The sequence below is a fragment of the Hemicordylus capensis genome, chromosome 6 (genome assembly GCF_027244095.1).
Source record: "Hemicordylus capensis ecotype Gifberg chromosome 6, rHemCap1.1.pri, whole genome shotgun sequence".
Classification (NCBI taxonomy): domain Eukaryota; kingdom Metazoa; phylum Chordata; class Lepidosauria; order Squamata; family Cordylidae; genus Hemicordylus; species Hemicordylus capensis.
The window spans coordinates 29907026-29930312 of record NC_069662.1 but is presented as its reverse complement, the minus strand read 5'-3'; the positions used below and the strand labels follow the sequence as shown (position 1 = coordinate 29930312).

The 23287-nt window shown below is 41.9% G+C and overlaps 1 protein-coding gene across 1 annotated transcript; it reads left to right on the top strand.

The window, feature by feature from the left end:
• Nucleotides 1-15869: 15869 nt before the first annotated feature.
• Nucleotides 15870-16847, top strand: LOC128331062 (olfactory receptor 5F1-like). Its single transcript, XM_053264425.1, has one exon. It carries the CDS (start codon nucleotides 15870-15872, stop codon nucleotides 16845-16847), a length of 978 nt encoding a protein of 325 aa, XP_053120400.1.
• The last annotated feature ends 6440 nt before the right edge of the window (nucleotides 16848-23287 follow it).

The following is a 23287-nucleotide window of genomic DNA, read 5'->3' as shown; positions in this document are numbered from 1 at the left end:
GAAAGGGATGAAGATCTTGAGAGACTGAAGTCCAACAGTGGTTTAAAAGATGAAAAGAAAAGAAAAGAAAAGGCAGAAACTGGTACCTTTCTGGTGTGTGTGTGTGTGTGTGTGTGTGTGTGTGTGTGTGTGTGTGTGTGTGTGTGCATGTGTGTGCACAAAGATGGAAGTCTAGGAGAGTGGAAAATACATTTCCTTGACAAAACTGAAGGAACCTAGCTATCAATCAATGCAGTTTGTATGCCCTTCTCTTTTCATCAAAGTTATCAAAATTTAAATTGTTCTCATTTGTTTAATTTTTAGTGAGAAATGTTTTGATAGTAAATGCTTGGCAATACTGGTGTGTAATTAACTAAGCTTGCCAGAAGTATTGAATGTATTTGTCAGAATTGTGCTAATCTGCATTTACAGATAGAAGATTGGTTCTAGAATATTGGTTCTTATTTTATTCATAGATAGATTGATAGATACACACACACACACACACACACACATACATGGGCTGTGCATGATCGTAAATTACAGATCTGATCTGATCCAATCTGGTATCAGATTCTGTATTCTGATTTTTTTATTGATGAAAATCCCCATAGAAGTCTATGAGGAAAGTTTTCTTTTAAAAAAAAACACCCACCAAAATAAGAAAAATGCTACTATAAAGGGAGTTCTGAAAAGCTGACACACAAGCAAGTAAGGATGGCCGGACTCTGTGTATTCAATTACAAGTAAATTTGACCATCTGAGGTTTTTTACTTAATTGGTTAAATTAACCCATAAATTGTACTCACAGAGAATCACGAAAGCCATGTAGCATCCAAGAATCTCAGGGGAAGTGATGTAACATCGAAGAATCTTAGGGAAAGTAGTGCAACACCTGAGAATCTACTGCTTATTTTTTTAATTGTAAATAAAATATGCAGCTATTTTAAAGAAATAAATAAATGCATGGTTAGGAAGGCAGCCTGGCAGATAGACTGCAGATGATGGCGTCTCCACCCTGCCCCAGCTGAGATCTGGAACAAATGCACATACACACTTCTATTTAAGCCCTAGAATGCTCCAATGCTCCGGAATTCCCCAAATGGTATCATAAAACACCAGATCAAAATAGGCTTCCCTATTTTGAATCCAGATTGTCTCTGAAATGGCCCATATTGGGCTATTTCCAGAATGTCAGACCCGATAATGCACAGCCCTAATATGCACAAGGCCACCTAATGGTGCAGTGGAGAAGTAACCTGCCTAGAGAACAGAAGGCTGCTGGTTCGAATCCCCGCTGGTGTGTTTCCAAGACTGTGGGAAACTCCTATACTGGGCAGCAGCGATATAGGAAGATGCTGAAAGGCATAATCTCATACTGCACAGGGAGAGGCAATGGTAAACCCCTCCTGTATTCTATCAAGAAAACCACATGCCTCTGTAGTCACCAGGAGTCAACACTGACTTGACAGCACAACCTTTCCTTTCCTTAATATATACACACATACACTTTTTGAAAATTCCTCAGAAGGCTACAAAGTCTAAATCTATGTATGTCCTTCTCTTCAATGTCCCAAGTGGCCATCAAGAAACCCAATTTTTTCCCCTTCCAAATTTGGCTTAAAACATAAGATTTTCAATGCCATTTATGTGCCAGAGAGACCCCATCTGTAATGTTGCCTAAATTATAAAGTAGCATTATTCTCACAACCTTAGCTATGGAGCTGGGGAGGCCTGAGGGGGAAGGCAGGAGCTTACCTGCCTTCCTCCCACATGATCTGAAGCCTGATCAGACTCTGCCACCCATGCTCCCACACATGTGCTGGGCAGTGAGCTGCAGAGCTGGGAACCAAAGGAGGAAGTCCTCTGGCATCCCACAATGCACTGTGCCAGGAGGGTGATGCATTGGGAGATTCCCCTGCTGCTGGGAACTCTTACAGCCTGCCTTTGTGAATGCTTGGGCTGCAGTCAGCCTGAGCACTCACATGATGGGGAGTGGGGTAAAAGGGTGTGCTCACACCCTTCTACCCCACTATTACCCTGGGTAAAAATTCCAGGCTATTGAGACTGATCCCAACACTTCTCATGACCAGCTTTACGCAGATAGGGCAGCACTAGCCTGGATAGAGCTGGTCATGAGAATGACCTTACTTTATAGCAATATGTTCTCTTCTTTAAACCATCCTCCCTACACACACACACACACACACACACACACACACACACACACAACACTATCAAATTAGTTAAACAAAATAATTTCTGTTTAAGATGAGAGCTAGGATGCTTTCAGTTTTCACTCATGCGCTAGAATGCATGAAAATGGCTAGTGAAGTGCCCTTTATACGTTCGCACTACATAAGCTGTAAAGATTTTTAAAAGTCTTGTGTATTATACTAACTTTAGAAATTAGGGTACATAGACACATGATTCACCCTGACATTCCCGTTGAACATTGGGTTGGGGAGGGATTCATCCAAGCAGAAACTCAACAGGTGCAACTTCTTTTCTTCTTGTTAAAGATACCCCTGAGTTCTTCCTGAGGCATCTCTACAAGACACAGTGATTTCCCAAGTTCTACAAATATAGTAAATGTCCTGCCAGAAAAACAAACAAATCCACAACCTAGCAACTGTTTGCACACTTGCTCAGACACATGTGTACAGAGAAGGGATATGCAAATCAAATTCAAATTTGAATTGATTCAACTCGAATCTGGTTATTCGAGTGATTCAAATTTGAATTGAATCACCCCTTTAAAAGGCAATTAGATTTGAATTTGAATTGAATTTTGAAAAATCGATTCAATTCAGGCCTCCTGATTGGTTAAAGAAGGTGCCAAAACAGGCTCAAATTGATTCAAATTTGATTCAAATTCAAAATACATTTTCAAATTCAATTCAAATTCAAATGAATTTTCAAAATTTGATTCAAATTCAATTCGAATTCAGCTTGACTAAAAAAATTCAAATTATGCACAAGCCTAGTAGAGACCACATCTGCATCTATGTTTTAATTCAAATTGGAGGAATTAGCACTGAAAACCAATCTTGCACGTGTGCATAGCAAGGGTTCTGCACTTTGGACATGGGGATAATTCAGAGTTAGGGCACCCCAGATAAATAACAGGCTTTTGAAAGAAATGTAGTTTGATGTACTGTAACAGAAATGCAAGGCAAAAGGAAGTATCTGTTGAACTTGGAAAGTTCTGCACCTTTCAGCAGATAGCAGATATTCATTCTTGGGATCTTAATCATGTGGATACCACTGACACACTTCTCCTGGGAATGTTGAGTTGAAATAAATGTCTGATGCCATCATGCTCAGTGTGTCACCGCCCCCTGGTGGCACCAGAAAAAATATTGGGGAATTCACATGAGGCAAATTTCATTTCTGGAACAGCCCAGATCCACTTTGTTATGTGTGCGCATGTAACTTTCCTTCAAGCAACCACAAGGGTTCAGCAATAGGGGTTGTGGGGAATGAGCTACTTGGGGGTGGAGGTCCTTGCCACTCTTGTCTGCCCCTCTGGTGCTGCCTTTGCTCACTCCAAGCAGCCAATAAAGCAGAGAAGGAATGGGAAGACAAAAAGTGCAATTTATTGCAACAAGCAATAAAGGCAATATTAACTACATGTTCCTGCCTGGGGTGTGCAGGGAGGAGATACTTGTTGATACTTGCTCCATTGGCTATGGAGTCACTTTGGAAGGACGGTATATAAATCAAATAAATACATACATACATACATAAAATTTTAAAAGTAAAGTGTATTCACACCTCAATTCACAACTGCCCTTTGGAGCAATTGTTGATAAATCCAGCCATCTCAAGACTGAATTTATTTCCAAAGCCATAAATGTAAAGTGTGCCATCAAGTTGACTTTGACTCTTGGCACCTACAGAGCCCTGTGGTTTTCTTTGGTAGAATACAGGAGGGGTTTACCATTGCCTCCTCCCGTGCAGTATGAGATGATGCCTTTTAGCATCTTCCTGTGATATATCGCTGCTGCCCAATATAGGTGTTTCCCATAGTCTGGGGATTTGAACCAGCAACCTTCTGTTTGTTAATCAAGCATTTCCCCTGCGCCACTTCAAAGGCATAACATGGCTTATTACTTCTGACTTAAATCTGTTTCTCCCAGAGGTACATTGCTGCTAACTCAAGTTAATTCTTTTCTTCATGACAATTATTTCTGTCAGCCCTAGGGAAAATTCTCTGGGTTTAATAAAAACAATGAACACTTGGTAGTGAGTGACTGAGATTCAACAGATCCAGCGTGATGTAGTCTAGAGTGCTGGACTAGGACCAGGGAGACCCGAGTTCAAATCCCCATTCAGCCTCATAATACTTGCTGGGCAGAGGCGTATCTAGGGAAAATAGAGCCTAGGGCAAGCACTGAAATTGCGCCCCCTGTCCAAACATCTGACACCCATCTTTCAGATAACTTTACCATCATATCAGCTGAAAAATACAAGTCAAGCTCATTAATCTTTTAATATTTCAAAAACTATTTAGCAGTGGACATAGCCAGACCAAACAGTGCTGGAAAACTACAAATTTCAGTATGCTGGGGCTCATGAAATATCCAAATACTATGTGGAGGTGTACTTGGAAAACTAAACAGAAGTGCCTGTCTAATTCTCTACTATGCATTGTAGCATCACTATTACATACTTTTTAAAAATAAATGGAGAATTTGACTTTTCCCAGATACTCTGAAAATAATTAAAGGATATGCAGAGTAAACTGGGTCACTGCTTGGAATATATTCTAGTATTTCAGAAAGACAGTTAAAATGAGAGAAAGAGAGCAAGAAACTCCCAGTGGGGCTTAATACTAAGGATTTCATACTGATTCAAAGACAAACTCACCATTAATAGCCATATTAGTAAGACATCACATTTAACTCATTTATCACAAGAAGCAAAATAAGAGCAAATGAATACAATCCTAGCTCAAAAGCTCCAGCTCAGTATTCACAAGCCCTGATTCTCTGTACGTAGTGCCAACCTGAATATGTGTACAGTGACTTATATTATATTTTTTAAAATTATTTTTTTTAACCTGTAGCCCCTTTGGGGGGCTTCCTAAGGGCCGTGAGGGGGTCTGCAAAGGTTTCCCCTCCCCCCACTGGCCTCTAGGGCCTCACAGAGGCCATTTGAGCATGTGCGGTGCTGAAAACAAGATGGCTGCTGAAAACAAGATGGCCACCTGAAAATGGCTGCTGAAAACAAGATGGCCACCACACATGCTCACATGGCCTCTGCGAGTCCTGGCATGGCCTAGGGCCTCACAGAGGCCATTTGAGCATGCACGGTGGCCATTTTGTTTTTGGTGGCCGTTTTTTAATTTAATTTTTTTTTTAATTTTCAAAAATGGCACCCCCCTTCAAGTGGCGCCCAGGGCACGTGCCCTGCATGCCCTACCCTAGATATGCCCCTGTTGCTGGGTGACTCTGGGCCAGTCACTTCTCTCTCAGCCTCTCTCAACCTTTAAAAAACTTGCCAACATAATATAAATTCATATTTCAAATTTGTCAATCTCTTACTGAAGAAATAAAATCTACTTCTATAAAATCAACTCTATCCTTTTCTTTTGAATGCCTGTAGTATGTGTCAACTTTATCATAAATGCTATTGTCCATTGATAGCCCAGTCAATATTCAATGTTTTGTGGTGTTGCCTTTTCTCCATAGAAGTTGCACTCATGCTAACTGCAGTGATTAAATGTGTGATCAACTCCATATCACCTTCCAATATATTCTCCTTTAAACAACCCAACAATTGGTTGTTTCAGTTTCTAAGGCTGGAAAAACCCCTGGTATATATTTGATTGCAGTTAATGGGCTATTCACAAGGCCACACATGCGTGTTTGGGTGGGTGGTGGGGAAGACAGAGCTCAACCTACCTTCCTCCAGATAACCACTCAGCCCCTGCAAGCTGCATGTCCACATGACCTGTGCTGCCGGGAGCAGCACGGATAAACAGAGACCGGACTCATTATCCTGGCCTCCAAGAATCCCACAGTGCACGGTGCGCTGAGCAATGACACACAATCCCAGGAGTCAGGTTAAGGGTGCATTTGTCCCCTTAACCTTGGCTAAGGGCTAGGCTTTGGCACTGAATTTAACACTGCAGCGCCGCTGGGATCTGAGCAGATCCCAGCAGTTCTTATGGGCAGCCAAGCCCAGGCTTGGCTACTCATGAGAACAGCTTCAGTATTTCATTCCAGAAAATTATGATCTTGAAACACTGCCATAAATTATGGTATAGTTTGTGGAGGCTGGCATCTGCAACAAGCATCATCCACCCCCTTATAGGACTGATGGAAAATCCAAGAATGAAATTTGTTTTTGTGGTTTGCAATAGGTTAGAGAAGATAGTCAGTGTTCCTCTTGGCTTCACAAATTGTTTGCCGATTATGTTCTCTCGAGAAAATTCCAGCTTCAATTCCTATGTATAACTAGTAATGCTATCTATAGAGATGAAGGAGTTATGTAGCTCACAAATCCTTGGGAATGCCTGAGTGGAGTATTGCTAAGCCTGGTTTAGCATAGATTAGAGATGTATCTTGGAAGAGCCACAAAAAGAACATTTGTTTTTAGTAACTCAGCTTAGAAATGCTAAAGGTAGAACAGCTTAGACAAGGTGAACTGAGAGAGAAGGCCCCATACCAAATAATCTGTAAAGTGGCAAACTTGGTCAAATGCAGCCCCCACCACCCCACTACGCATGATTAAGATGGAAACATACTGAGAATGTGCCCACCGTGACATCATTAAAGGACATGCCGACATGTTCTTGGCACATCCTTGGCTATGAATGATGGTTTTAATTCGAGCTGGAAACGAGCTGTGTTGAGCAAATTTTCCTCTTTTGGCCTCTCCATAGAGGATTTTCATACTGTAGGAATTGAGCAAGCCAGGAAGTTAGTTAAGCAACGTGTTCTGGATATAGAAGTTCAACAAGAAGGTGCATGGCTCAAGCAGGGTTTATACTTAGGAAGTCAAGCTATTAATCTTAAACCAGCTAAATATTTTGATGTGGTGCTTGTCCCTAAATTTAGACGAGCCCTCACTTTAGCACGTTTAAATGTTCTTCCTACAGCAGTATTGGATGGCAGGTTCAAGGGAGTTCCGCTATTTTTACGTCTTTGCCCATGTGGCAAAGGGGTTATAGAATCCACCTCGCACGTTATTCTTTATTGTGATTTTTATAGGGAACCCCACTTAAGACTTTTATCTCCTATGTTAGACAATTTGCCTGGCCGGTCTGATGAATTTTATTTAAATTATCTTTTAATTAATAAGAACACTGATATTATTTCTGTTATGGCCAAGTTTTGTTATATTATTTGTAAAATACATACTGGTTTATTGTAAATGTTTGCTGGTCAATGACTGAATAAACTTATAACTTCTCAGCACATCCTTTAATTGTGTGTGAGGGGTGATCATCTGAATGGCCCCTCTACATGTGCTGCAAAACCCTGACAAAACAGGGTGTTCAGTAATTCAGCTTAGAAATGCTAAAGGTAGGAGAGCTTAGACAAGGTGAATTAAGAGAGAAAGTGATTCAGATGCTCATCCCTTATATGTAAGTAAAAGGATGTGCCGATAATGCATCGTCGTGTCCTTGAGTGATGTAGGAGTGGACACGTTTGCAATGAGGCTGCAGCCTTATTGCGTATAATAGGGGCGATAAAAGGGGTGGCTGTCTGAACTGGTTCCTTATTTTCTGAAACCATGATATTTAATTTAACACTTTCTTGGTAGTACTGAATGGGAAGGGAGCCTATTGAAATAACTAAACACCCCATAGATGCCACCGCATGTATGCAAATACAAATATTTTTGTCACTAGACAGCAGTACTTTATAGATGGATGTTGACATGTTTTTAAAAGAAACAGTGAGCTTTAATACACTGAACTTGGAGCATTGTTCTACTGCAGTGACCTCCTCATTGTCATACAAGAGGTCTTCCTGTCCCTCCTTTTTCTTCCGGTCCACTATGCTCACTCTTTCATCTAGGCTTCTCTTTCTTCTCCAATTCTATATCTCATTGATGCATAATACCTGCTAGTCTATGCAGGTCTTACCTCATTTCTTGTGGTTGAACTCTCTATATACTTATCTTCAAGAGGAAATACAGTCACATTATACTGAAAAAGACCATTGTTTCATCTAACCTAGATTCCCAGTCTTGTTTACTCTGTTTGCAGCATCGTCTTAGACCTGAAAATTATTTAATTAGAGATGCCAGAGAGTGAACCTGGGAATTTCTACATGTACTTGCATGTATTCTAAAAATGATATTTGGTCTATCCTATATTGTGCTGCAACTCTTGAGTTTTAGATTTGTGAGGCTGATTTCAGTTTCTTCCAGTTTGAAGAAATGTACATTCTAAGGAAGAATCCAACATTGATTTGCCCTCCTCTTCCATCATCTTGCACCCATGATTGTGCCCATGATTGTCACTACTGTGCCTTGATTTATTCAGTAATTTCCAATATGTATTTGAAAATGATAAAGATGGTGGTTCTGATCTGCCATTTCACTGATGGTCTATGTTTAACAATGTCTTCCCTTTAGGAAATTGACATCTGCAATTGATGTTGCACCTTGGATCAAAGAAGCCCTACAGTAATAAAGATGTTCAAAGATGTGTGGAATGAAGTTGAACCAAACAAGAATCACAGAGTTCATCCCCCTAGGATTATCCAATGTTCCAGCACAACAGACTCTGCTCTTTACCATAGGACTTCTAGACTATCTGTTGACCTTGGCAGAGCCATAGTTGGTTTGATTTGGGTGGACCGGTGCCTCCAACACCAGTGTACTTCCTCCTTGGCAATCTCTCATTTATTGAGATTTGTTACAAATCTTCCACTGTTCCAAATATTCTCTGGAATCTCTTATCAGGAGACAAGACCATCTCATTCATTGGTTGTGCTTTCCAGATGTACTTCTTTGTCACCTTAGGAGGCACAGAGTGTGTGCTCCTCTCAGCCATGGCATATGACTGTTATGCAGCTATCTACCACACGCTGCGCTACACCCCTGCTCATGAGCCATCCAGTCTGCAAAGGATTATTAGCAGTTTCCTCAGCCATTGGCGATTTCAATTCCATCATTAACACAGCCTTGATTTTCTCCCTTGACTTCTGCCACTCCAACCAAATAGACCATTTTTTGTGTAACATCCCACGTCTCCTGCACCAGTGGCCCATGGTTTATGATAAAGATTGTAAGTACATCAGATTTCTGAAATGACAAATGTGTGTGTAGTTGATTCTTGAGTATTACTGCGGGAAGCAGAATGTGACCAAATTAATTATTGCTCAAGGAAGGAAAGTAAAAGATCAACCTCTAATGCCTGCTAACCCCTGCTAACTTGGCAAAGAGGCACCTTTTAATGTGGTGATTCTCAGCTGGCCCTACCCACTGCCAGCACAGTACCTCCAGTGACTGTTGCTGGTGTCTATCTTATGTTTGTTTATAGATTGTGAGCCCTTTGGGGACAGGGATCCATCTTATTTATTTGTTATTTATTTGCTATTTCTCTGTGTAAACCACCTTGAGCCATTTTTGGAAGGGCAGTATAGAAATCGAATGAATGAATGAATGAATGAATGAATGAATGAATAAATAAATAAATAAATAAATAAATAAATAAAGCAAGCAAGCAACTGCAAGATAAAGGGTTATTGTCCATGGAAACATAGAACAGCTGCTTCCTACTGTGTAGGATGGCTCCCTCAGTTTTCTTTTTCTTCAAAAACTGTCTCTTTTGAGGAGGGAAAATAAACAGTAGAGAGGTTTACATCTGGTCAGCAATCAGAAGGTGAACCTTCTTCTAGTCTTTATTGTAGCTGAATACTCAGAAGAGTCACCATTTATTTCTGGGGTAGTCTTTCTCCCAATTGACTTATAATGGGAAGGATAGAAACCAACCAATCATAGAGAGCCCATTCATTTTAGATTAGTTTTCTACCCTGTGTCATATTTGTAATAATAACATAAATACAGGTGGCCCTTTCCCTTCATCTTTCAGTTCAAAACTAAAACGGGAAGGGATATACACATGCAGAAATGTAACCGTTTGCTCAATCACTTGCTAGAGATACCTCTAATGGATTTATGCCTGATGCATCCCTGCAAGGTACAGAAATTCAACAGTTTCCAACACTTTTCGATATCTATGTGAAATGGCTGGGAGAGATTTCATGCAGGGTATTATCACCCAAATCTATTTCTCCATGTCTACATCATCAGAAGAAGGTATAATCTCCCTAAATGCGTGCCTGGAGGCGGTGATGGGCTGGATGAGGGGTAACAAACTGAGACTTAAACCAGATAAGATGGAAATACTTATTGTGTGGGGTCAGAATTTGAGAGATGATTTTGAACTGCTGGTTCTGAATGGGGTCACACGTTTCCAGAAGGAACAGGTGCACAGTCTAGGGGTGCTTCTTGTTCCAAACTTCACCCTGGTGTCCCAAGTTGAGACAGTGGCCAGAGGTGCTTTCTATCAGCTTTATCTGATATGCCATCTGCATCCATTTCTTGAGATAAACAACCTCAGGACAGTATTACATATGCTGGTAACCTCCAGACTTGTCTACTGCAATGTGCTCTATATGGGGCTGCACTTGTACATAGACCAGAAATTGTAGTTGGTACAGAATGCGCCAGCCAGGTTGGTCTCTGAGTCATCTCAAAGAGATCATATTACTCCTATTCTAACACTGGCTCCCAGTAGGTTTCTGGGCAAAATACAAGGTTCTGGTAATAACCTATAAAACCTTAAAAACCACAGGCCCTGGGTATTTAAGACAATGTCTTCTTTGCCATTAGCCCCATTGCCCATTGAGATCATATGGAGAGGATTGTCTGCATTTGCTACTGACCCATCTGGTGGCAACACAGGGACAGACCTTCTCTGTTGCTGCCCCAAGATATTGGAATGCACTCCCTGCTGAAATAAGAGCCTCCCCATCTCTGACAACTTTTAAAAAGTCTCCAAACACTTATTTTTTTCATCCAAGCTTTTTAACAGGACTGTGATTTTAAATTCTTTTAAGGTTTTCATTTTTAATCTGTTTTATGTTGTTGTAAACCACCCAGAGATGGACGTTTGGGCTGGTCTACAAATTTTAAAAATAAATAAAAGAATAACATAAACAGGTTCACTATTTATCCATAATGACTTTCTACAGATACACATGATGGATTTCTGCCAAGTACTTTTTTTTTTAAATCCATCAATCCAAAATCCAGGCAGGAAGCTAGATAAGAATTTCAGAAACATATATAATCTCAGACACTAATATCCAAACATTGTTGAAAAGGCAAAGAAATTTCAATTTCTCCTTACGGTGACATTCTCTTTCAGATTTTGGTTCTAGAAATTTTGGATCCAGTTCTATTTCCTTAGAATTATCCATTGGTCCTCCACATAATTGTTCATGGTGAGATTCTCATAATATAGATTTTCATTATGAACTTCCTTTCTAAATGGATCAAGACGAACACTGATTATTCTTTTCCATGACCTGGCTGACCTTTGCAAAGTAGATTCAGCCAGTACATGGAAGGATACTACCCTGTCCCCAAAATATTTTGTCATCCACAAGATCAGTTCAGTATGACGAAATGCTCCAGACATCGTCTATTAGAAGTGATACATTAAATAGATATAAGGTCTGCTGCCCATTAAGAGACAAGTTGATCAATGATGACTCATGACATCAGACATGCAAAAATGTTGTCTAAGAATCAAACATAATAAAAGGGGTTATATGTTTATGCTGTATATCTTGGTAAAATTGAGCACTTGAGCCGTTGTTTTAATATCTCCCGATCTGCAGAGACAAGTATGTTCTTTGTAGGGGATTTTTTGATATCTCCCTTCCAGGACTGCTGTTTGCAAGGCATTGCATCGTGCCTGTGTCAGAGCTCTATGGTATTTTGGCATGGCTATCTGGTTAGGTATCTGGCAGGGTTGAAATTCAGAACTTGGTTGCCCAAATGGACACCAACAGGAATATAACCCTGATCAGTTTGATGCTCCATATCATATATTCTTTGTCTGAGACTGACCCTGGCATTTTCCTACCCCAGAGTTATCAGTGCAAAAGGGGAGAAAACATAATGATGCAGCCTTTTATCCAGCTCTCTTTTCCACCTGGAGTGATAGATATCCTTTAGCACAAGTGGAGCTAGACCTGCAGGGTGGAAAACCAGCTTCAGCCAGAATTTGAAGATATTAATCCATGCTCTGGCCTCTACTTTAAGCAGTCCTGCTTTCAGATGAAGAACAGCACTGGGCAAACACTGGGGAAGCTGAAAAAATGTTCCTCAGGAACTTAGATTGCACGGCTTCTACCTTAGAGAAGTTAGAGTACATGCCGAGTTGAGCTCCATATAGGAACTGTGTTCGTACTGTAGCTGAAAAAGAGTTTTATTGCAGAGGGGATAAATTGAGCACCCGTGGAGCAATGGAAAGATTGAATTGCTTGTGCATTCTTGTGTGCATTCTGCCTTACATATTCTCTGTGTACACTTGGAACCTTCTGCATAGTATGTGGTACATTACTGGGATTCTGCCCCCCCCCCCCAGTATGCCCGCTGTGGCTGTAAGCAGCCACGGCAGACACAAGATCAAGAAAATAAGGTCAAGGGAGTGCTCTCTCCCTTCACCTCATTTAAGCAGGGGGCTTAACCAGCAGGTTTGCTGCATGTAGCCACCAGGATCAGGCCCAATCCCGGTGATTCACACGTGTGTGCAAAAAATGGGCTGGGCTCCCTTAGCCTGGTTTTGCACACGCATGTGAATAGCCTCACTGTGTACCTTGGCATTTTTCTCTTATGCTCTTCTAAAGGAAAAGCAGCCCTGGAAACTGATATTGGAAGTAGCAGAGTGGTAGCAGAGGCTGCTTAACCTACCTCCTACTTTGTATCTGCATATGCTTAAAAACTCCATCTTCCATGCTGCTTTCCTAATTTTCAGCCACAATGAAAAGGTATGATGTCTTGTACCTTTTCCCAAATGGGCTGAAAAGAAGCTGGGGGGACAATTTTTAGGAACATAGGAAGCTGTCCTATACCGAGTCAGACCATTGGTCCATCTAGCTCAGTATTGTCTACCCAGACTGGTAGCAGCTTCTCCAGGGTTACAGGCAGGGGTCTCTTTCAGCCCTGTCTTGGAAATGCCAGGAAGGGAACTTGGAACCTTCTGCATTCAAGCATTCAGGTGCTCTTCCCAGGGCCACCCCATCCCCTAACAGGAATATCTTACAGGGTTCACAAATGTAGTCTCCCATTCAAATGCAAACCAGGGTGAATCCTGCTTATGACAGGGCTCACTTATTGCTTATGAAAGACAATTCAGGCTGCCCTCCTCCCCATCTTCTTGCAATCACATCCTTCGAAGGGGGCTTTTCGTTTTTTTAAAAAAATGAATGCAGAAACAGAACTCCATGTCACATTAAGTTTGATCCTGACCATCAAACATGACACTTTCTATTTCTGAATGTGATCCCACTTTTGAAGTTTTCCACTATAACCTTGGTATTATTTTCAGAGGAGAATGAGGATGAGGAGGACGAGGAGGACGAGGAGGAGAATATGATTATTTGAAACTTAATGAATTTTCCAATGGCAACTATTCCCCTCGCCCACCCACCCACCCACTGCATCTTTCACTTGAGATTGAGTTAATGACTCTAGTGAACTCTCAAAGGGGCTAATTTCAGTTGTTCCACAGAGAAAACCATCTGAGTTAGAAATAACTGCAACGTTTCAGCAACTGATTATGGTGTTAGATGTCTTCAAGAAGAGATGGTGGGTTACCAGTCAAAAAGGTACTATAATTTAGGAACTGTGACTTTAAAATGTTGTAGCAGTGAAATTAACAAGGTTTCTTTCTGTGTCTTGCATCAAACTAGGGGAAATGTGTTTGTAATATATTTCGTAGTATGGGAGCTGATTTACACATAATAGCAGCAGGCTGATTGCTTTCAGTGTGGGTCTCCCCCCAATCATAAGAAACAAGGAAATGGGCATACACAGTAGGAATACTGATTTTGCATCCTTTTCACATCAAACCTTCATATTATGTTAGCAGGAGAGTGTGATGTAATGGTTGTGTACCAAACAAGGGCCACATTTGGACTTAACATGAAACTGGAGTTGAAGGGGCCTCCTGTTATAGTTTGTGTACATCTGAATGGAGTTCTGCAGTTCTGCCTGAAAATGGGTTTCCCTCCCTATACTGCCATTTGTACCTTTGGCTTGTAGTGCACTTTGCTGCCTGGACCTCTGGTTAAGTGGTGCTAGCATTACCTCCAAACACAGCACCACTGTATGACTCTCCCACAACTGGAGTTGTGAGAAGAAGCTCCTCCCTCACTCTGGCTGCTCTTGGCTGTTGGGGCTATCCTTCAGTCAAGGAAGTCAAGGTAGCCAGTCCCCCCTCCTCTCTGCAGTCTCACTGACTGCAAAGAAGGAGCTCTCCATTATGTCTGAATTTGGATGGGAGAGCTGGAGGAGGGGAAGGAGTGTGAGCAGAACCATGGATCCATTGGATCTGTGGTTCTGTGTTACATGCAAATGTGTTACATGCAAATATGGCATAGGAGTAGAGAGAACTGGACTCTCTACTCCCCACCCACCCATGAAGCTTACTGGGTAATCTTCGGCCAGTGGCTACCTCTCAGCCTAATCCACCTGACACAGTTGGTGTGAGGAGAAGGAGGGGAAGAGCCTTCTGTCCTGAGTTCCTCTGAGGAAGATGAGACAGAAATATCACAACCTATTTTAGGAAGCCCCTTCAGTTTTTAACTGAATTGCCAGCTCAACCTATTTGATACAATGTCATATGATTTTGTATTGCTCAAATTGGAAATGATGGGTGACAACACAACACACACAGTGTAAGATGGTGACTGAATGCAGTTATTATATCTCATTCAGACTTCTGGATTTTTAGGGGGTTCCTGACTAAGGGGGATGGGCAGTTTTGTTCCTTGTTATTCCACTGGCTCTGAGTTAGCATCAATAGCATCATTTCCCATCAGTACATAATGATGGGGGGTAGTCTTGTGAAGGAAGATTATCTTGCTACTTTCAACATCTCATAGATTAAATATCAAATAATGTTGGTGATAAATATCAAATAGATCAACTAATGGTCATCCAAAAGTATGTGCGGTGGGTGGGGGAGAGAGTGTGCACAAATGCAACATGACACAATGCCCATTGAACGAATAAACTCAAGCGAGTCATGCCACAGATAAAGGAGGGGTGGAAGGCATTAGCTAATCTGTTCCGGGAGGAAAACTATTGAGACCTCCTGTAAGTGCTCAGTCAGTCTTCCACATAAGCAAAGTTCATCTATGGAACCCTCCAAATAAATATTTATTTGAGATGCACATTTATGCCAGTCACTATCACATCAATAGTTGTTTCAGAGCCTTAAGTCCTATGTAATGTGCCTTGACACTTATTCCCTCTAGTTAGGAAACGACAAAAGCATGAATTCTCCTCTTTGCTAAACAGCAAAGAGGTTTGCATTTGTATGAGTGACTACAAGTTAATGCTGTAAGATAGTCCCCTTAGAAGATGGGCCAATATGTCCATGGAAGAGCATCTGAATGCCTGCATGCAGGAAGTCCCAGGTTCACTCCCTGGCATCTCTGGGTAGGGCTGCAAGAAACCCCTGCCTGAAACCCTGAAGAGCCACTGCCAGTCAGTGTAGACGAGACTGAGCTACTGTATAAATCAGCTTCCTGAATTCCTATGTTAAGCATTTTTTCCCTCCTGACTCTCACAGATCCTGCATGTGATGTGTACAGCTCTTCCAGCAGTGATGGAAGACTGCTGAGATGGTCCATGAGGTTGGTCTGCAGATAGAATTCATTGGCAACATGGAAAGAGAGAACCAAACCAGCCTGAAAGAATTCATTTTCTTGGGACTGTCAGATGACCCTAAACTCCAGACTCTCCTTTTTGCTACAGGGCTTTTGATCTATATGCTCACCTTGGCTGGGAATCTGGCCATCATCAGGTTGGTACAGGTAGACCAGCACCTCCACACCCCCATGTACTTCTTGCTGAGCAATCTATCATTTACTGAGATCTGCTACATCACTACCACCATGCCAAAGATGCTGTGGGACCTCCTGTCCAAGAAGAAGACAATCTCTTTTGCTGGCTGCATGCTCCAAATGTATTTCTTTCTGACCACAGCAGCCACAGAAGGTGTTCTACTCTCTGTCATGGCCTATGATCGCTATGCTGCCATCTGCCGCCCATTGCACTACACCTTGCTGATGAGCCAGCCTGTGTGCAGGTGGCTTCTGGCAGCATCCTGGGCTATTGGGAATATCAACGCCATGGTCAACACCACGTTTGTCTTCTCCCTGAACTTCTGTGGTTCTAATCAGATAGTGCATTTCTTTTGTGACATCCCACCTGTCCTGCATCTCTCCTGCTCTGATACCTCCCTCGCTGAGCTAGTGACTTTCATAGTCTCTGGGAGCATAATGACCATCACAGTCTCCTTAATCGTCCTCTCCTACATCCTCATTGTCTCATCTGTGCTCAAAATCCATACAGTTCAGGGTAGAATCAAGACATTCTCCACTTGTGCCTCACATCTCACTGTGGTTAGCATCTTCTACAGCACAGCTATCTTTACCTACATGCGTCCTTCTTCCAGTCACTCTATGGAGCAGGATCGCCTCATCTCTGTGTTGTACACCATCATCACTCCTTTGCTGAACCCTCTGATCTACAGCTTCAAGAACAAGGACATGCAGGCAGCACTTCGTAATGTTCTCAGAAAGAAAGGATGTCGTTAACTGTGAAAACTCAGGTTTTGTTACTATGCACAAGTAGGAAGTTGCCTTAATTTGTGAAGATTTAGAAGAATCTGTGAAAGAGGAATACCTTTTATTTATGACTTGGTTCATCACCCAAAGTGACAATGATGAAAGTTTCTGAACAAATTGGTTAAAACCATTTTGGCTAAAACACACACATACCCCCTATTCATACGTAATGTTCAATGCACATACAATCTATGTACAGTGTATCAAATACTAGTACTGTGAACTGAAAATAGTGATGGTGGCAAAAGAGCAAGGTGAAGCAATAGAGGCAACTGCCTATGGTGGCAAAATTCCCCCTGCGGCAAATTTTGGTGTTGGGCGGGGGCGTTAATAGGGGTGGGGGGGAGTTCAAATCTATATTTTTAACTTTAAAACAGCTGCCAAGCTGCAGCACGCCGGCGTGGTGGTGGAGAGGGTGGTGGTATCCCTCCTAACCCAAGCCTGCCTACCTCCCAAATGACAGCTATCACCCAATTTTGGACTTTTCTACGTGCGTGTGAGCAGAAAGGCCCGAAATCAGGTGATGGCTATCATTTGGGAGGTAGGCAGGTTTGGGTTAGGAGGGGTATCATCACCCTCTCTGCCTACACACCACTGTGTGGCGGTGTTTTTAAAGTTTAAAGATAGATTTAAACTCCCCCCTCCTTCCTCCCTTGCCACTGGAGCAGCAAATCTTTGACCAGCTATGGGTGGCAAAGAGCTTAATCTGCTCCTGTACCCAGCACTTTTGTTTGAAGACTGTCAGAGTGGCAGTGTGGAACAGCAGAGGGTAGGGAATTGATATATACCATAATAGCTGATATATTATCAAAACTACAGGAAAATCCTGACGAGAGGAGAAATATGTAAGCAGCACAATAGCTCGATTCTTTTATTCAATATACTAAAACCATACATTTTTATATTGGGGACAACTACTATCCTATGAATTCTAAGACGTACACTTTCCACAATACCTGAAGCAAAAGCTTGTCATGATCACCGGAGGCTACTCTGTTGTTAAGAGCTTCATTCCAGTTCAGTAGCAACCTTAGTCTGTTAATGCAAACACACACAATGACATATTGTAGTATATTAAAGAAAAATGAATTGGGATTAAGTTTTTATAGACTTGGATGGACTCTGGTGAAGTTCTCTCTAATCATTGGAAGTTTCTTCCATAATAAATCTGTTTTGTATTTTAGGTGCCACAACACACTTTTTTTTTGTCTTGTTCAATACAACATAAGTTTTTCTTCTATGAATCTTAAGTAATATATCAATTGTAACAAATATAATTGTGTTGAAATAAGATTTTAAGGAATTCCTGCAGGCACTGCATGTGTTAGACCCAAAAGCTTGCACTCTTCCAACTACACAAAGACTTGACACAAATAAGACAACTCATGAAAAAGCTGATTGAGAAATGCAAGCAAGCATTAACAGTTTTGTTAAGGAAAATATTTTCCCCTTTTGCTATATATTATAAATTAAAAATATGATTTGCATGAAAACGTTCAGAGTTGTGCCTTTTTGTTGCTACAAACAGGAACTTTAAAAGACAGAAACATCAAACATGGACAGAAACTGTGACAGTGACAACTGATATTCTTATTTTAAGTTGCTGACATGTTGAGGAAAATTACTCAAACTAGTCCTGTTGAAATTAAAAGGACAAGGGAGGCAAAGCCAAACTTGTCCTTTTTATTTCAATGAGACTACTTTGAGAATTTTCCTTATCATGCCAGTCAATTTATTTTAGCTTTTGCACACACACAAAAACAATCACACACAACAAAAAGGCAAAGATCAGTTATTAACAAATCAAAATTTTAAACACTACATCCTGTCAGTTATTATTTATGGGGTGGGGGAGGGAGGATTCCCAATTTCTATAACAAGAGGATCAATTTTACAAGAAAAATAATCTATAAGGGCTCAGGGCAGTGTGCATTGTTCTCTCCCCCCGCCCCAATTTTATCCCTACAATAACTGTGAAATGTAAGTTAAGATAAGTGTAGGTGATTGGCCCAAGATTACCCAAAGCTGAGTGATGGTTTGAACCTGGTTTAGTCCAGTATTCTAACCACTACACCACATGGGCTCTGTTCTATTTTATTTCATTGTGTGACTTTCTCTATACAAATGGATGCAAGCTTAAGAAGAGTCCTGCTGAATCAGACTAGAGGTCCATCCAGCCCATCATTTGGTTTCCATCAGTGGTCTGCAGAATGCTTCTGGGTACATAGGAAGCTGCCTCATCCTGAGTTAGACCGTTGGTCTCACCTAGCTCAATATTTATAAACTGAAGTGCAGCAGCTCTTCAGGCAGCAGTCTTTCCCAACCCTACCTAGAGATGCCAGCGATTGAACCTGAGACCTTCTGCATGCAAAGCAGATGCTCTACTACTGAGCTACAGTCTCATCCCCAAGGAATTTTTCTCAGTCCAAACTAGAGACGTTGGGGATTGAACCTGAGACCTTCTGCATGTATGCACATGTTCTCTCAATGAGCTATCACTATTGGTCCATTTAGCTTCAGGCAAAGGCCCCTGTTGAGCTATGCTATAATGGAGCCTTGTTTTTGCTTTTGCTGGAGGTGCCAGAGATTGAACATGGGACCTTCTGCATGTAATACATGTGTTCTACCACTGAGCTATGGTCTCTTCCAATCTAGGAGGGAATGCACCACTTAGCTAGATTTTAATATGTGATAAGGAATACGTATATGTTTATGCTACAGTCATTTTTACAGCCATCCGTTGCCTTAAGTAGGGATGTGCATTTCAGAATTTTCTCATTTCAATTTGGATCCAAATCGAAACACCCCCGTTTTGTTTTGTACCCAAATTTTCTGAATCCAAATCACTCCTGTTTCGTTTTATAGCCAAATTTTTTGAATCTGAATCTGAATTAATTCAGATCAAAAAAGGGCCCTCGGGGCAAAAAGGGGGGTGGTAGTGCCCAATGGGTGGAAGGTATCACCCAAATTTCAAAGTAATTAGGCAAAGGGCTGATTTTTTGTGAATTTGTAAAGTTTATGCATATTTATGATTTTCCTCATATTAGTCTGGGGCCAAATGAGTTGAGGTGGGTGGTAGTGCCCAATGGGTGGAAACTACCACCCAAATTTTCAAAGGAATTGGGCAAAGGGCTGTTTTTTTGTGAATTTCTGAAGTTTGTGCGGCTTTAAGAATTTTCCAATAGGGAATCATGGGGATCTCAGCAAATGTATTGCTTCACATCTAGAGGAAAGGGGTGGCCCAGAGAGGAGTGTGGTGGGTCCAATGGGTGGTGGGCCCAATGTGGTGTGGTGGGCCCAATGGGGACAAGGAAGCTACCAGAATTATTTCAAAGGAATTGGGCAGAGGGCTGATTTTTTGTGATTTGTTGAAGTTTATGTGTCTTTAAGATTACTCCCATAGGGAATAATGGAGGTTTCAGCAGCCCCATAACTCCACTTGTGGGGCACTAAGGTGGCCCAGAGTGAGTGGTGACACTCTATGTGCACTACACCACCACTCGCTGTGGGCCACCCTGGTACCCCCAGAGTGGAGTTATGGGGTTGCTGAAACCTCCATTATTCCCTATGGGGAAAAGCTTAAAGATGCGTAAACTTCAACAAATCAACAAATCACAAATAATCATCCCTTTGCCCAATTCCTTTGGAATCTGGGTTGTGGCAGCTTGGCAGGCACCCATTGGGGCACTACCACCCAAACCACTCTTCTGTGCCTGAATCCATTCCCAGGCTGGCATGCAGTAGCCATAGCAGGCTGGCAGGCTGGGCTCAAGCTGGCAACAAGGCAAGCATAGGCAATGGCATGGCATCATGGCAACTTGAGGCATGCAATGCTGCAAACTAGTTCTCTCTCTGTCTCTCCCCCCCCCCCATGAGGCAGAAAGGCAGAATGGCAGCTACTAACTTGCTGAATAAATTGAAAACCCCTCTTTGAACTCCCCCCACCTTTGCCCCTTCTTCAACCCTTCCCCTGGCCAATGTGGGTTCAGTAAAGAGTGTCAAGAAGCAAAAGAGTTGATAGGGAACAAGGAGGGAATCGTCATCAGGTCAGCCCATACTTTAGGTCACCAATCGGAAGGCTGGAAGGGCGAGACATTCAAAGAGATGTCAAACACAAAATGGAGAGTGACTCAGAGATCACCACAAAATGGAGGTCCAAAACAACAAAACATTTTGTAGCTGAAACACGGACATTTTGTTTTGTATACAAAACTTTTGGATCTGGAAAATGGGTGTTTTGTTTTGTCTACAAAACACCCAAAACAGGCTGTTTCAGGTACAAAACGTTTTGTATCCGAAATGTTTCGCACATCCCTAGCCTCAGGATCAATTCTCTGCTCTATAAAAAGAAATAGACAATGATCAATCATATTTTAAAAGATCAATATTAGGTTTTTAGAGCTAACTATCCCAATACTTTTCTCAGTTTCCCCCCCTCACCATTAATAGTTGCTTTGGACCATCCAAGGAATGGTGGTCCAAAATAAACTTGCACTTCCTCTTCCCATATTGCCAGGATTAAAAGTACAGAGGAAATATATAATGGGTTCTTAAAAGGGAAATTATTCTGTTTCATGCGTGATTTTGAAAATATAAAGGATTTGGCAGACACTGGTTGACATCCAGACTAACTTATTTCTGAGTAGTCCTATTGAAAATTAAGCCATTCTTTAGAGTAACTCCTGGGTAGTAATATTGGGTAACCTTGGAAGTCAGCCACAGTCTTCTTTTCCTTTGTAATAACCCTATGAGGTTGGTCACTATCAGGGGCGTAGCAAGGTTGGAGTGGGCCCAGAGACAAGATTTTAAAATGGGCCCCCCCCCAAGTCCAGGGCCTCCGCACACCCCAGGCCCCCAAGGATTTAAGTCTGATATTCCAAAATAAGTATGCTGCCTGCAAATACATTTCACTGAATACACACACACACCACAATATATAGTGATATATATACATTGAGTACTATACATTTGTATTACTTTTAATGCCTAGAACACACTAGAAAGATGAATTATTAAAATGGGCCCCTCGCTGCAGATTAGCAAAGGAGACTTTCAACCATGCAGGGTGAACCTATGTTAGTTTTCCCAGAATTCTGAACAAATTCAGTCAAGTTTGATTGCAGGAGGTTTTTCACCGGAGGCTTTTAAAGCCCTTTAACACACCTCTCCTCTGGAATGGAGGTGCTGCATTCACATGTTGGCCAGATTTACCCTGAAGTCCCTGCAAGTTATTGGGGAGCAGTTCACACACAAGAAAAATAAAATAAAATAAAAGCACAAGACATGCTTCACAGTTCTCACTCAGACCTGGGTTGCAAAACAACTTGAACATAAGTGCATTTATAAATGAATGAATGAATAAATAAAATTAATAAAATACTGTTCCAGAAGTTTTTGCAATTTTCTGCCATGAAACAAGCCACTTATAGGACTTTTTAGATAGTTTTTTTTAAGTCAGCAAATTTTCCAAGCTGTTTCAAAATAAATATTCAGAGACTTCTCGGTCCCTAACCCCCCCCATATCCAAGCCCTATGGCAAGCAGATCCCTATATATGGGGGGCGGGGGGGGCGGGAAAGGTAACCACATAAAGGAGTTCACACTCTACCTGGCAAATGCTGGGCTGGGTTGAGCAGGGCAGCAAGGAGTCTTCTGCTGCAGAGAACACTCTGGCTGCCTCCTCCTTCCTGGCTTGCTTGGGCCCTACTCGAGTTCAGGCTTCACTGCGGCCTACACGGAGGCCTCCGTGGAAGCCCCGCCCACCCGCCGATCAGCTGAGAGGCGGGAGAAAAGGAGCTCTTGGCAGCTTGCCTGCTGCTTCGATTGCAGGCCAGCAGAACAAGCAGGAGAGACGGCGAACAGGGCAAGTGGCTGAGGGGCCTTGGGGCTGGGCAGGGGGCAATGGGGAGTCACATGAGGTGCCCCTTGGGTGCCCCTCCAGGCAGTGGGGCCCCCAGACAACTGTCTCCCCTTGCCCTATCATTGTTACGCGCCTGGTCACTATTGCTCCCTTTATACAGATGTTGAAATGAGGCCAAGAGACTTGCCCAGGGTCACTTATGGGTACCTGGTGGAGATGAAGTATGAATCCAGGTGAGGATTCCAACACTTTATCCATTTCATCATATGAACTTCAAAAGTAGCAAAATCTTTTTGTCTGACTTCTTTTGTTGTTGTTGGCTTTTTTCTCTGATTCCAGAAACATGAAAAGATCTTGGATCTCAAGTGGATGCCTCCCAAGGGAGGCAATTAAACAAGTTCTCTGATCTCCCAACATTAATTGGAATGGTTTTTCTACACTAAATGCGATTACTAATATGCCAAGATGGCCACACTCCAAAGGCAGTACATTACATATAGATTTCATATATAGTTCATAGAAATGATGATGTACCACCTTGTAGGGAACAT

Excerpts from the sequence above, each read along its gene's own strand:
- LOC128331062 (XM_053264425.1), top strand. The coding sequence starts at position 15,870 with ATGGTCCATGAGGTTGGTCTGCAGATAGAATTCATTGGCAACATGGAA.